We start from the raw sequence: 12,841 nt of genomic DNA on the forward strand, positions 1-12,841 counted from the left end.
CTCGAACTCGCAACGATAGTCCTGCCTCTGCTTCTCGAGTGCTGGGATTACAGGCGTGCGCCACCACGCCCGGCCCTTAATTTTGATTTTCGAGCCCACCTCTTACAGCATCCTGGAACTCGCCTGCCCTGTTCCGCACACCCCGTTTCCAACTGCGATTTACCAGAGCCTGAACCCGTTTACCGCCGCGTCCGTCCTTGCTGGGTCAGGTGAGGGCCAGGTAAGGTTCTTGCCCTGCTGTCGCGCCTTCTCTTTCCACTGTCCACCCGACCATGGCCCAGAAGCCGAAGGTGGAGCCCCACATCGGACGGCTCGGGTACCTGCAGGCGCTGGTCACCGAATTCCAGGAGACAGAGAGCCAAGGTGAGGGGCGCGGGCTGGGCGCCGGGGGACCGCGCAGGGGCCCGGCCGCGACCCCCGCCCGGACCCTGCTCCAGTGCCGCTCTCCCGTTGCAGACGCCAAGGAGCAAGTCCTCGCCAATCTTGCCAACTTCGCCTATGACCCCAGCAACTACCAATATCTGCGGCAACTGCAAGTCCTGGATTTATTCCTCGATTCGCTGTCGGAAGACAATGAGAGCCTGGTAGAATTTGCTATTGGTAAGGGCAGGACCAGCCCCCCGCATACCCGTGGGCTGAGATGAGTGAGTCTGAAATGAGTCCGTAGGAAAGGGATCTGAAACCAGTTTGAGAGGAGAGTTTGGGGATTACCCTTGAATATTTTAATACTCAAGAGAGGCAAAGGTGACTGCTAATCTGTAGCTTGGGACTTCTGTGTCATGATCTTGAGACATATTGAATTAGTCACAGGCCAGATGTTTATTGGGCAAGTGCTGTATTAGCAAGCACACAGCTGTAATCCCAGCACTCTGGAAGCTGAGGCAGGAGGGTCAAAAGTTTGAGCCCAGCCTGGGCAAGTTAGCAATTTAGTGAGATCCTATCTTAAAATAAAGTTTTGCCGCCGGGTGTGATGGCACACACCTGTAATCCCAGCACTGGGGAGGCTGAGGCAGGAGGATCGTTGCGAGTTTGAGACTAGCCTGGGCTACAAAGTGAGCTCACAGCCAGCCTGAACTGCACAGCGAAACCCTGTCTCAAAAAGACCAAAAAAAAAAAAAAAGTTTCACCAATAAAATGTGATTTAAATAAGTAAATCAATAAATAAAATAACATTTTAAAAAATTAGGCACAGCCTATAGCAGCTGTCTTCACCGAGCTGGTGCGGTTACGTTTAGGCGCCTGAGAGTACTGGCTAGCGCTAAGGGAGCACCCGCTTGCTTTGAGCGAGGCGCGGTCTTGTCTCCTTGGGTGGGGAGACTGCCGTAAAGGTAGCTGTGCTTACAACACCCACTTTCAGGAGCGGGAGAGAGAGGCCTAGGAGGGTGCAGTGGCCTGAGCAGAGATTTAGAGTGTCTGCCCTGGGATTTAAACCCAAAGCCATCGGATTCTGGAAGCTTATTCCCTTAACCTTATTCCTGCTCCTACAAAAGTTCCTCATTCCTGGGGCTGTGAAGTGAAAGCTGGAAAGGAATTTATTTCTAACCTCTTATTTTCCTGATAAGGAAACTCAGACACAGAAGCTGCCCTTCATGTCTCTGTGTAGGCTCTTCTGTGACCTCCTGGCAGACCTCTCCGTCAGTATGACTCCAGCCCTGAGGAAGGACCTGGAATCAGTCATTGCAGAAAGCAGCAGGAGGTTTGCAAGGGTTTTTTTTGCTGAGTTCTCCTACACGCACCCCCACAACAACTAACAGGTTGTTTGGGGGGTTTTTTTGGTTTGTTTTTTTTTGTCTTTTTGAGACAGGGTCTCACTTTATAAAGTTCATGCTGGTCTTAAACTCACTTTGTACCCCAGGTTGGCCTCACACTTGCAGTGATCCTCCTGCCTCAGCTTCCCGAGTGCTGGGATTACAGGTGTGTGCCACCACACCCGGCTAGTGGCGCACACCTGTAATCCCAGCACTCAGGAGGCTGAGGCAGGAGGATCATTGCAAGTTCAAGACCAGTCTGGGCTACAAAGTGAGCTCAAGGCCAGCCTGAACTGCATAGTAAGACCCTATCTCAAAAGGACAAAAAAAATTTAAAAAAAATAAATAAAGACAGGGTCTTGCCAGGTAGCCCAGACTGGATTTGAACTTGTAATCCTCTTGCCTCAGCCTCCCAGAGTGCTGGGATTATGGGCCCGACACTGCCATGCCCAGGTCCAATTTGACCTTTTGAGGATTTGCCCACTTACTCTGATTTATTTACCCTTTGCCTATGCATCTGGCTGCCTTTACTACTCTCAGGGTCCAGGCTTCTGCTGCGCACTCTTACAGTAAATGCTGCCTTTTCTGGACAGCTGCTCTGACACCACCATGCACCACTGCAGCCCACCTCGGACCTGCACTGCCCACAAGATCTGAATCTGTCACCACGGGCAAGGCAGGTATTACTAACCCTCTTTTACATACTTAGGGAGGTTAAATCCACTGCTGGAGGTTCACACTTGGTAGTGATAACTGGAGCCAGGATTTTTCCCTAGTCATCCGCAATCTAAATTCTCTATCCAGGGCACCCAGCTGGCAGAACTCAGGCTTAGACTCCCAGGCATAGTCTTCCCTTGTTGTTTTGCTGCACGTGTCTTCCTCCGCCACATCTGTGAGTGACTTCTGGTGGGCAGTCATCCCTGCTGCTCCAAGTAGTGCCCACAGCCCACGGCCACATTGATCAGTGTCATAGAGGAACTGCCACTGGGAGGCAGCTACAGTCAGGCCAGAGATGCCCTAGATTGGGAGACTGGATGAGAAGTTTGGTGAGTTATAGGGAACCAAATATAAAACTAGGATCTCAGGAAGTTCTTGTTGAATGAATAAAAATACCTAAACTGATGCTTAAATTAAAAATACCAGCTGGGCATGGTGGCAGACACTTGTAATCCCAGTACTTGGTAGGCTGAGGCAGGAGGATCACCATGAGGTCAAGGCCAGCTTGGGCTACAAAGTGAGCTCAAGGCCAGCCTGAACTGCATAGCAAGACCATGTCTCAAAAAGAATCGAGAGAATTCTTTGTTCTCAAGAGAACTCAGTGAATCCTAGGATATCACAGAATCCTTGTCAGTTATTGTTTTGTTTCCATGTCACTTTTGTTACTAAAGCAGGAATTAAGCAACTTCTGTTCTATTTCCTGCAATACACATCGCTGCCACCAGATGGTAGTGGTGCTTAGGTAAGGACTAGTACACAAGCCCTCAGCAGCCTCTGGAAAAGAGCATTTTGTAAAATGGAAGCCAGGCACACTCTGTGAGCCCCAGTTCCGTTCCAAGGGCTGAGGACATGCACATCCACGCATGTGCACAGAAAGTCAACAGTAGCTACCCACACCATGGGCTGTTTGTACTGCTTTGCAGCAAAACAAGCATCCAGCCACGCGTAGTGATCTTTCAGATGTAATGTTGAGTGAATGATGCTGAACATGGGAAGTACCTCAGTGTCACCAGCGAGCTGTGCACTTCAGAGGGAGGAGTGGACTGGACAGAGACGGGCCTGCTGTGGCTCGCCTGAGTGCTGGTCACACGGGCACTTGCCTTCTCACTTCAGACCCACTTTTGTATGCGGGGTTCCTGGAGTGGCTTGGTGGCAGCCTCTGGGCGGGAAACAGGCGCACGCTTGGTCCATAGGTAGTGTGCCAGCCAGGAATCCTAATCGCATTGGACAGTTCTCCCTGACGTTTCACTGTTGGGGAAATTGAGTTGCTTTGCCTGGTCCCCTAGGTTCTCAGTGGCAGAACTGGGATTCTCACTGGATCTGCCCGGCACAGACAGAGTCCTTGCTGCATCACTGTGTCTGGGGCTCCCTGTCCCTTTGTACCACTCCGGCTCCTGGGGTCACACATTGTTTTGCTTTAAAAAGATTGCACAAGCTTGTGCTCGCTTCGGCAGCTGCAGAGATAGATTCCTCCTCCCTGTGGCTCAAGGCACAAGCAGGGTGGGTGTATGTGTGTGTGTATACATGTACACACTTTATTAATTTATGAGAATGTGGCCAGGCATGCTGGTGCACACCTGTAATCCTGGCATGCTCGGGGGCTGAGCCAAGACTATTACAAATTTGAGCCCAGCCTGGGCAATTCAGCAACTCAGTGAGACCCTGCCTCAAACTCAGACTGGAAGCTGGGCGTAGTGGTGCACGCCTATAATCCCAGCACTTGGGAGGCTGAGGTAGGAGGATCACTCTGAATTTGAGACCAGCCTGGGCTACATAGTGAACTCAAGGCTAGCCTGAACTGCATAGGGAGACTCTATCTCAAAAACCATAAATGCAAACATTCATACATACATACATATATATACAAATAGATGGGAGACCTGGTATGGAGACCCTGTCTTAAAAAAAAATGGAAAAAGGATTGGGGGTGTAGCCTAGTGTGAAGGCTTTGATTCTGTCTCTGCATACAGACTCTCAAAAAAGCGACTGTGTAATTGATTTGCATGGTATAAAATTCAGAAAGATGCATGAGTGATCAGTAGCTCTCCTTCACCTGCCCTTTCTTTTCTTTTGTTGCTGGGCAGTGCACCCTGGGCCACTTACATGCTGGACAAGTGCTTACCACAGAGCCATACCCTCCGCCCCCACCCCCGGTAGCCTTTTGTAGAGGAAACTACTATTACTAGTTGCTTATATGTTCTCCAGAGATATTTTCGGAATTTATAAACAAATATGTGCCTATCTCCTATAGGTGAAGTAATTTCCATATTCTTTGCAGGGGGGCGACTTTGAGACAGGGTCTCGCTGTGTAGTTCAGAGTGGGCCTCGAACTCAAAGTGATTCTCCTTCCTCAGCCTCCTGAGTGCCGGGATTACAGGCATGTGCCATCATGCCTGGCCTTCTGTATTCTTTAAAAACATGAATTAAGGGGCTGGGGATTTAGCTCAGCGGCAAAGGGCCTGCCTGGCAAGCGCAAGGTCATGAGTTCATTTCCTGGTACCGGAGAAAAACAAAAACAAAACAAAACAAAACAAAATTAATATAGCAACATATCTTGTCATGCCTCTCACACCCATTGGTAAAGTGCTCCCTCACACTTTAATATCCATGGCACATTATGCCCATGTTGTGCCAGCCCCTGGGGCACAGGCATTTGGGTTCTTTCTTTACTTTCACAGCAGACTGCCTTGTTTGTACGTCATTTTGCACTTGCAGGAGTTTATCTATAGAGTAGGTTTCTAGAAGTGAAATATTTGGGTCAGAAGTAGGAAAAGCTTGGCATGGTGGTGACACCTGTAATCCCAGTATGCAAGAGGCTGAGGCAAAGGATCACCAAGATTGAGGCCAGCGTGGCCTACTTAGTGAGTTCAAAGCCAGCCTGAACTACATAGTGAGACCCAATCTTTTAAAATAAAAAGGTAGTAAGAGAACCCATGAAGCCTTTATTTTATTCTTTTGAGACAGGAGGCTTCCTTGAGTCCAGGAATTCGAGGCCAGCCTGGGCAATGTAGTAAGACCCCATCTCAAACAACTATGTTACAGGGTATTTCTGAGACGTCTCTCCCTTCCTATCCTGCCACCCTGTTCCCTGCCTCCTATTACTTCTTTCCTTAGTTTGGTTTTTTTAATTTTATGGGAAAAAAGGTAGAACAAATGTCATAACAAAAGAACAGACTAACAGGACAAGTGTTCTACTTGTAGTGTTTTACAGATATGAGCACATGCATATACTGTATGTATATTCTCCACTTGGGCCCATGCCTAATAAATTGTGACTTACTCTTCTGTGTCTCAACCTCAGATTTTTAAAAGAAACAATTTTCAAGATATTAAAATCCAAAGACACAGCCCCCGATAGAATTTTGTTGTTGCAAGTTTTTTTGCTTTGTTTTCTGTGGTGCTGGTGATCAAACCCAGGGTCCTCTGCATGCAAGACAAGAGCTCTACCACGGAGCCACATCCCCAGGCCTTGTTTATTTTAGTGTGTTGTTTTTTTGAGATAGGGTCTTGCTGTATAGTTCAGACTGGGTGAAAACTTCCAGCGATCCCCCTCCCTCAGCCTCCCAAGTGCTGGGACTACAGATGTGTGCCACCCCACCCAGCTTATTTGTGAGGCAGGAGTCTTTGCTGTGTTGCCCATGTTGGCCACCATCTGGGATCACTCAATTCTCCTGCCTCAGCCTCCTGAGTAGCTGAAACTACAAATGCATGCCACTATCCTAAGCCCCACTGAAAATCTGACCCTGGGCTGCATACACCCAGTGCCCCGGGGCAGGCGGGTCCTCAAGTGTAGTAATGTCTCAGGCCACCTGACAAGGGCTGGCCCAGCCACCAGATGTCAAGTGCTGAGAATGCCATCTTGAGCAGCATTTAATCCTTGGGACAGTCCTTAGACCTGCCGTTGTAGGCCAGCTTGTCCCTCCCAGCACGAACGGGCCACTGCCTGTGCAACCCAAGGTCGCTTCCTGGCCTCACCCAGGCTCTGGCTGTATGTGGCGTTTCCATGGCTTCCCTCATAGAAGGGCTGGGCCTGCTTGTTCTAGTGCTGTCTTTATTCTGTCCAGAGCACATCCATTAGCCAGTCAGAACTTGTTCTACCATTCATTTTGTAGCCAGTTTTATAATTGTACCACAGTCAACCTACAGTAGAGCACATATATCCTTAGTGCCATTTCAGTGAATTTTTAAATTCTTTAAGATTGCTGCCACTGCCCGGTCAAAGCCACTGTCTCAAAAAGGAAGGAAGGAACAAAGGGAAGGGAGGGAGGGGGAGAGAGACAGAGTGACAAAGAAAGGAAGGGAGCAGGAGCAGCCCCTGCCCTTGCCGAGAGGGAAGAGGGTCCTGCCCTTGCCGAGAGGGAAGAGGGTCTATACACTTCCGAAAGGCTGGGTGACCTCAGGCCTTGAGAGGGTTGCAAACTCAAGTGGCCTTTGTGTCCCTTGTCACCAGCCAACTTCTCACAGTCCTGGGTCCCCCCCGGGACTCGCTGGAGGCTAGGGGGAGGGGCAGGAAGCCTGGTGCTGGACCCAGACTCATCCCTGTTCTCCCCCAGGGGGCCTCTGCAACCTGTGTGCAGACAGGGCCAACAGGGAGCACATTCTGCAGGTGGGTGGCATCCCGCTCATCACCAACTGCCTGTCCAGTCCCAACGAGGAGACCGTGTTGTCGGCTGTCACCACGCTCATGTACCTGAGCCCGCCAGGTGCCGCCTCCCACCCTGAACTCGCCTCCTTGCCCGTGGTCCAGTGCATGCTGCGCTTCTCTCTCTCAGCCAACGTAAGGCTCCGGAACCTGGCCCAAATCTTCCTGGAGGACTACTGCTCCCCAACCCAGGTGGCCGAAGCCCGCAGCCGGCAGGCCCACTCTGCCCTGGGTATCCCCCTGCCAAAGACTGAAGCCCCCCAGCAGCCCTGATCCAAGGGGGCCCCAAGGCCCCAGCACCTTTACTCTGCAGACCGAGTCCTGGTGGGGGCGCAGGCAGCAGACGAGCACAGTCCACCGTAGCGCTGCCTGCTCAGCATGTTGAAGCTGATATGGTTCAGTGCAACAGGTACTCACGCTCGGATGAAAAGGCATTAGGAGTGGGGAGGCCAGACCTCAAGGCACAGAGAGGCACAAGCTGAAGCTGGTGCCACTTCCATGCTGGCACCCCCAAGGACCGACCCACTGCCACTCTCCGGCACATACCATGTAAGCAGCAGCTGCTTTCTGGCTTAGGAGAGTTGCCTGCACCTGAGCAAATAAGGGATCACCCCCAACAGCAATATCCAGAGTCATTCTGAGAGGCCCTGGGTTCAGTCCCAAGCACCACAAAAAAATTAAAACCACACTGACATACACCTGTAATTCAGCAGTCCAGGAGGCTGCGGCAGGAGGATCACAAGTTTGAGCCCAACCCAAGCAACACAGCAAAACCCTATCACAAAAATGAAGGCCCAAGTCGGGCATGGTGGAGCACGCCTGTAATCCTAGCACTCAGGAAGCTGAGGCAGGAGGATCACTGGAGTTCGAGGCCAACCTGGGCTATAAAGTGAGCTCAAAGCCAGCCTAAACTGCATAGCGTAACCCTGTCTCGAAAGACCAAAAAAAAAAAAAGCCCAGATGTAGAGCACTGCAAAGCTCCTGGGTTGAATCCCCAGTGCTAGGAGGTAGGAAGCAAGCACCCTGGGATCAGGAAGCAGGGAAAGTGTCATGCCTTTCCAGGTCTGTGGAGGATGGAGACCCCTGCCTCAGGTCTGCAGGCTGCACATGGATATGCTGATGCAGCCAGCCGCCACCTAGGATTAACTGTCCACACAGCCCTACTATCAGCCAGGTCCCACATAAGAGCTCCCAAGATGAAGATGTGGTCCCCATGCTTGAGTGACAGCCTAGTGACTGTTAACTTGGCCACCAGGCATTAAGACCAAGGCCCTGGAGGTGATGATAGATCAGAAAAAGGCAGGAACCCTTAGCCAGGCATGGTGACACATACCTGTAATCCCAGCACTTGGGAAGCTGAAGCAGGAGGATCGGTGTGAGTTTGAGGCCAGCCTGGGCTACATAGCAAGACCCTGTCTCAAATGTAAAAGATGGGATCCCTTGAGCTGTAAACACCACACAGACATGAATGGAAGCCTGGCTGCCCTCCTGCTATCACAGATGAGAGGGCATCCTACTCCTAGATGTTGAAGGCTGCAGGGATGCAGGGGAAAGAGATGCTCCCAGAGACGAGGCATTTACAAGGGTGCAGCCTGGTGTCCGCAGTGCATGTGCATTGGGCCGCAGAAAGGTGCCTGACAGGAACTTGTGGTTCAGGAAGAGTGGGCTCTACCTGCCCTTAAGCTTGACCCCATAGTGGCCAAAAGGCCATGCTAGAGGAACACTGACCTGACGCGGGAAGAAGCCACTGGGCTAAGACAAAGAAGGGGCTTCTGTCTCTCTTTTCCCAAATAAAAGGACTTCAAGACCAGAGAGCTCAAGTTTTTTATTAAAATGGTCTTGCAGGATATTTGTCACTAATTCCGTGCCGGCCATGCTAGGGGACCTTGGCGGGAGGTACCGGGGGCTGGGCCTGTGCTCTGGGGGAGTCTGTCCTGTCCTGCCCTGCAGGGGTGACCCGGCCCCTGCCCGGTCAGCGCCGTCCACTGCAGGTCTGCTCATGCCTGCTGCACAGCTCCCCGCTTGCTGTCTATGATGTCCCTCCAGCTGTCACTCCAGGAGAGCAGCCGTCTCTTCGTGGGGGGCAGGGCTAGGTGCTGATTGTGGCAGCAGGTGAACAAGATGTGCTCCCAGTGTGGCGCCTGCTCCAGGCCTGGCACAGGAAAGCGGTGGGCATGTCAGCTGGCTGCTTATACTCACTCTAATCGGGGCAGACCACGTGGGTAACAGCTCCCACCTTGAATGCTGTCCTTGTCATCGATGAGGAGGTCCCCCAGGACCATGGTCTTGTCCCTCGTCAGGATAATGCGCTCCACAAACTGGGGCCCGAGGTGCCGCTCCACCCAGCGGTACTGTGTAGGAGACAGCAGTGTCAGCGCAGCCTGAAGACCCTGAATTCACGGGCAGTGAGCAGGGGTATGAGTGTTTGAACATCAGTTCCTCTCCTCAGCCTTCACTATCTGTTTCAGTGTGATTTATCTTTAAAATAATGATTTAGAAAGCTAGCCAGGCATGGTGACGGACTCTTGTAATCCCAGCCCTTGGAAGGCTGAGGCAGGAGACTCTAGTTGGAAGCCAGCCTGGGCTACAAGCAAGTTTTAAAGGCCACCCTGGATGACATGAAGAAAGTTTTTTTTTTTTTTTTAAAGGTTTAATTTGCTCAGGCGGCCAGTACCTTCTCACCCACACAGTGGTCGTACTTCAGCAGAGGGCTGGTGCAGATAAAGACTTCGGTGCTGCAGACAAGGGTGCCAGTGAGAAAAGGTGGTGTCGCCGCCGCTCCCCCTCCCGTGTCGCCGTCCCTCCCGCCCAATCCTCCTTACTCTTGCATGTCGTTCATCTCCCGCATGGCTTCCAGGGCCCCCGGGATGGGGTCTAAGTCTAGAAAAAAGCCCGGGGCTTCATACACGCTGGCCACTTTATCCTGCAAGACAGAGTTCTCGGTTCCTCTCTGCCTCCAGCAGATGGCGCGCCGGCGAGGACGCACAATAAGCGGTCCAGGTCCGACCCAGAGAAAGAGGATTATGTTGGAGCGGTGGGAGATACAGGGGGATTTCTGTATCAGATTTTCTGGTCCCAGGGTGAACTGTGGGTTTAGCAGTGGGTGTTACAGCCAGGCGTGGTGGCGCACGACTGTAATCCCAGCACTCAGGAGGCTGAGGCAGGAGGATCGTTGAGAGTTCGAGGCCAGCCTGGGTTACAAAAGGAATTAAAGACCAGCCTGCACTGCATAGCGAAACCCTGTCTCAAAAAGACCAAAAAAAAAAAAAATGAAGAAGAAGTGGGTATTAGCCAAGCGTGGTGGCGCACCCTGCAACCCCGGCACTCTGGGAAGCTAAGGATGACTGCAAGATCGAACCCAGCCTGGGCCACCTGGCGGGGTTCTGTCTCAAGATAAAAAAATTAAAAAGAGACTGGGTTCAACTACCTGTACCGGGGCGTGTTTTGCTCATTTCAAACGGAAAGGGGTGTCCCCGGAAAGGAGCCCGGCCGCTCCTGCCCACGGAGGGGCTCCGGTCTCCTACCGCGAGGTCGGGCCGCAGGGCACGGTACTGCTCGCGGGCAAGGAAGCCCCGGCGCTGCTCCAGCGGCACGTGCGGCTCCTCGGGGAAGCGGCGGCGGAAGCCCCGCAGGAGGCCGGCCTCGAAGTCCGCCAGCACGCCGTCCATGTCCACCAGCACGCGCACTGGCCGCGACGCCATGGCCGCGGGAGTCCCGGGGGTCTCGAGCTGCCAGGCGTGAGCCGTACGAAAGCGCGTATGGCGGCGCGCGACGTGGGGCCCGCGCGCGGGGACCGGCCACTTCCGGAGCCGCGGCAGGTGGGCGGAGCTCTACCGCGGCTAATTTGCATAGAGCACCGGGGGAACGCCCCCGACGCCGGGCGGAGGTCTTCCAATCTGCGCGTGCGCGAAGCCTTCTAAGGACCCTGCGGGAGATCCCGGGCGGGTTAAGGTGCTAATTTTTGTGATCGTCGGGAATCACCTGTGTACCCACAGCAGATGTACCCTCTCCTCACCCCACATTGTTACTAGGGGCAGACCTTACAAGGGGAGATCTAATATGCTGGGGAACATCCAAGGAGTCAGTTCCTCAAACCTGTAGGGCTGGCTCCGCGTCTTAGAATCCATCTCTGCAGACCGGGGCCACGGTGAGCTCTGCCCTTCCGGCTTGCTGAGGCTGGAGCGAGACAGGAACCAGAGCTCCTGCTGTTTGAAGAAGGCGCCAACCACCTCCCGAATCGGGGGCCCTCAGTTAATGAAACGAACAGATCTACGGAAGACCACTGGGCTTGTGAGTCAAGCTCCAGAGACCGATGCTGCGCTCTCTCGGCAGCACATGTGCGGAGACTGATACATAAACCAGCGTTGCTTGGAAGCCTGGGCGCACCTACTTTAATTGGAAAGGCGATTTCCATCCAGCTCCAGGAATCAGGACTGCCTGCCTCCGAAGCTCGCGTCGGATCAGAAGCTTCTGCTTCCCTCACCCCGAAAATGCTGAACAGTTGGAAATTTTGCTGACTTCACGTTTTCAGACTACATCCAAATCTATTTACCTGAAGACTATAGTGACGTCTGTTGTTCGCCATCTGGCCACCCTACTCCCAAACCGGTGTGGCAGAAGCGTAACCAGCGCGCAACTTTAAAGGTTAGTTGCTTTTTTTTTAAATTTTAGAGATAAGCAACTTCTCCAAACGACCCCCTGCTGAGCACATACCCAATACCTTCTCCTCTCCTCAGCCCAAAAGTGACAGAATACGCAGATGCCGGCCTCCGGAGAAAGAAGAAAGATTAGCTGAAGATGGCTTCAGTGATAGAGCAAGTGGAGATCTGCGTTGTCTCTGCGCTGCCCCTCCCCTCTGACCCTAAAGCTCCTGACACTCAGTGTGAGAAGATTGTGATTTGAGGCAAATGGGCCCTTCATCTCCTTGGCGCCGGCTTTGAATAAACCCTTTTTTCCTTTTCCCCAAAATGCATGGTCTCCTTTGGTCAGTAGCACGAATCTAGCTTAGGAACCTGAGCGGCTGGAACAGAAACATCCCAAGGGGAGCCTGACACCTCATTCTAAGGTGAGCCACGTGGCAGACTGTGCAAGATGACATCTGCATAAGCCATATATACTAAGTTTCCAACTGTTTTGTTTCCCTCTGTTACTAGGGAAGTGAAGTCACACAGAGTCAAAGGTCCAACTGCCATGATATTTTACCTTTGGGGAAGATTTTTCTTTTTCCCCTGGTATTGGAGATTGAACCCAGGGCCTTTGCACATCCCTAGACTTTTTTGAGACAGGGTCTCGCTTGGTTACCCAGGCTGTGCTCAAACTTGCCATCTTCCAGCCTCACTTCCCGTAGTGCTGGGATTACAGGCATGCAGCACCACACCTGGCCACCTTCTGGGTCACTTTTAATAGTCATCAAAATTACCACTGCCACTTTAAAATCACAACTTCACTTTTCAGACCCAAAGTTTCCTAAGTCTAGAAACATCCTCTAAAAAACGTTTCAGGTTCCTAAAATAGTAATAAAATTACTGGTTGCACTGTCCCCTTGCCTAGAACACCTTTCATTTTAATAAAGTGCTTATATATCTTTATACAATAAAAAATTAAAGGCCACGCTCGGTAGTGCATACCTTGTAATCCCAGCACTCAGGAGGCTGAGGCAGGAGGACTGCTGAGTTTGAGGCCAGCCTGGGCAAAACAGTAAGACCCTATCTTAAAAAAATTAAAGCCAAATATG

General features: G+C 52.0%; 2 protein-coding genes across 10 annotated transcripts; one reads left to right on the plus strand and one right to left on the minus strand.

Annotated features, from left to right (window-relative positions):
* Armc7 (armadillo repeat containing 7) lies at nucleotides 1-7,984 on the plus strand. Of its 7 annotated transcripts, none has more exons than XR_001232287.1 (4): nucleotides 1-363; nucleotides 457-600; nucleotides 1,604-1,696; nucleotides 7,019-7,106. XR_001232287.1 is itself a non-coding variant. In XM_005412273.2 (4 exons), the coding sequence occupies exons 1-4, from the start codon at nucleotides 273-275 to the stop codon at nucleotides 7,378-7,380; spliced, it is 684 nt and encodes a 227-aa protein (XP_005412330.1). In that variant the 5' UTR covers nucleotides 1-272; the 3' UTR covers nucleotides 7,381-7,984. The 7 variants fall into 7 exon arrangements, 4 of the variants coding, with proteins under 4 accessions (XP_005412330.1, XP_013364102.1, XP_005412332.1 ...); XR_001232289.1 differs by lacking the exon at nucleotides 7,019-7,106 and adding an exon at nucleotides 2,342-2,428; XR_001232288.1 differs by lacking the exon at nucleotides 7,019-7,106 and adding an exon at nucleotides 2,289-2,373.
* Nucleotides 7,985-8,913: 929 nt separating this feature from the next.
* On the minus strand, nucleotides 8,914-11,574 carry Nt5c (5', 3'-nucleotidase, cytosolic). Of its 3 annotated transcripts, none has more exons than XM_013508650.1 (5): nucleotides 10,632-11,196; nucleotides 9,930-10,030; nucleotides 9,782-9,842; nucleotides 9,344-9,497; nucleotides 8,914-9,259 (listed from the first exon to the last, which is right to left on the minus strand). In XM_013508650.1, exons 1-5 carry the CDS (start codon nucleotides 10,806-10,808, stop codon nucleotides 9,105-9,107), a joined length of 648 nt encoding a protein of 215 aa, XP_013364104.1. In that variant the 5' UTR covers nucleotides 10,809-11,196; the 3' UTR covers nucleotides 8,914-9,104. The 3 variants fall into 3 exon arrangements, with proteins under 3 accessions (XP_013364104.1, XP_013364105.1, XP_013364106.1); XM_013508651.1 differs by having other exon boundaries at nucleotides 9,344-9,458; nucleotides 10,632-10,952; XM_013508652.1 differs by lacking the exon at nucleotides 10,632-11,196 and adding an exon at nucleotides 11,498-11,574 and having other exon boundaries at nucleotides 8,915-9,259.
* Between the last annotated feature and the right edge of the window lie 1,267 nt (nucleotides 11,575-12,841).

This window comes from Chinchilla lanigera, unplaced genomic scaffold, assembly GCF_000276665.1.
Source record: "Chinchilla lanigera isolate Chin_1 unplaced genomic scaffold, ChiLan1.0 scaffold00152, whole genome shotgun sequence".
NCBI classification, from domain to species: domain Eukaryota; kingdom Metazoa; phylum Chordata; class Mammalia; order Rodentia; family Chinchillidae; genus Chinchilla; species Chinchilla lanigera.

Coding starts and splice junctions, on each gene's coding strand:
- Armc7 (XM_005412273.2), top strand. CDS start 273: ATGGCCCAGAAGCCGAAGGTGGAGCCCCACATCGGACGGCTCGGGTAC. Junction 364..456: donor CCAGGAGACAGAGAGCCAAG/GTGAGGGGCGCG, acceptor CTCCCGTTGCAG/ACGCCAAGGAGCAAGTCCTC. Junction 601..2,341: donor CCTGGTAGAATTTGCTATTG/GTAAGGGCAGGA, acceptor TTTTCTGGACAG/CTGCTCTGACACCACCATGC.
- Nt5c (XM_013508650.1), bottom strand. CDS start 10,808: ATGGCGTCGCGGCCAGTGCGCGTGCTGGTGGACATGGACGGCGTGCTG. Junction 10,031..10,631: donor CCCTGCGGCCCGACCTCGCG/GTAGGAGACCGG, acceptor TCTGTCTTGCAG/GATAAAGTGGCCAGCGTGTA. Junction 9,843..9,929: donor GAGATGAACGACATGCAAGA/GTAAGGAGGATT, acceptor CCTTGTCTGCAG/CACCGAAGTCTTTATCTGCA.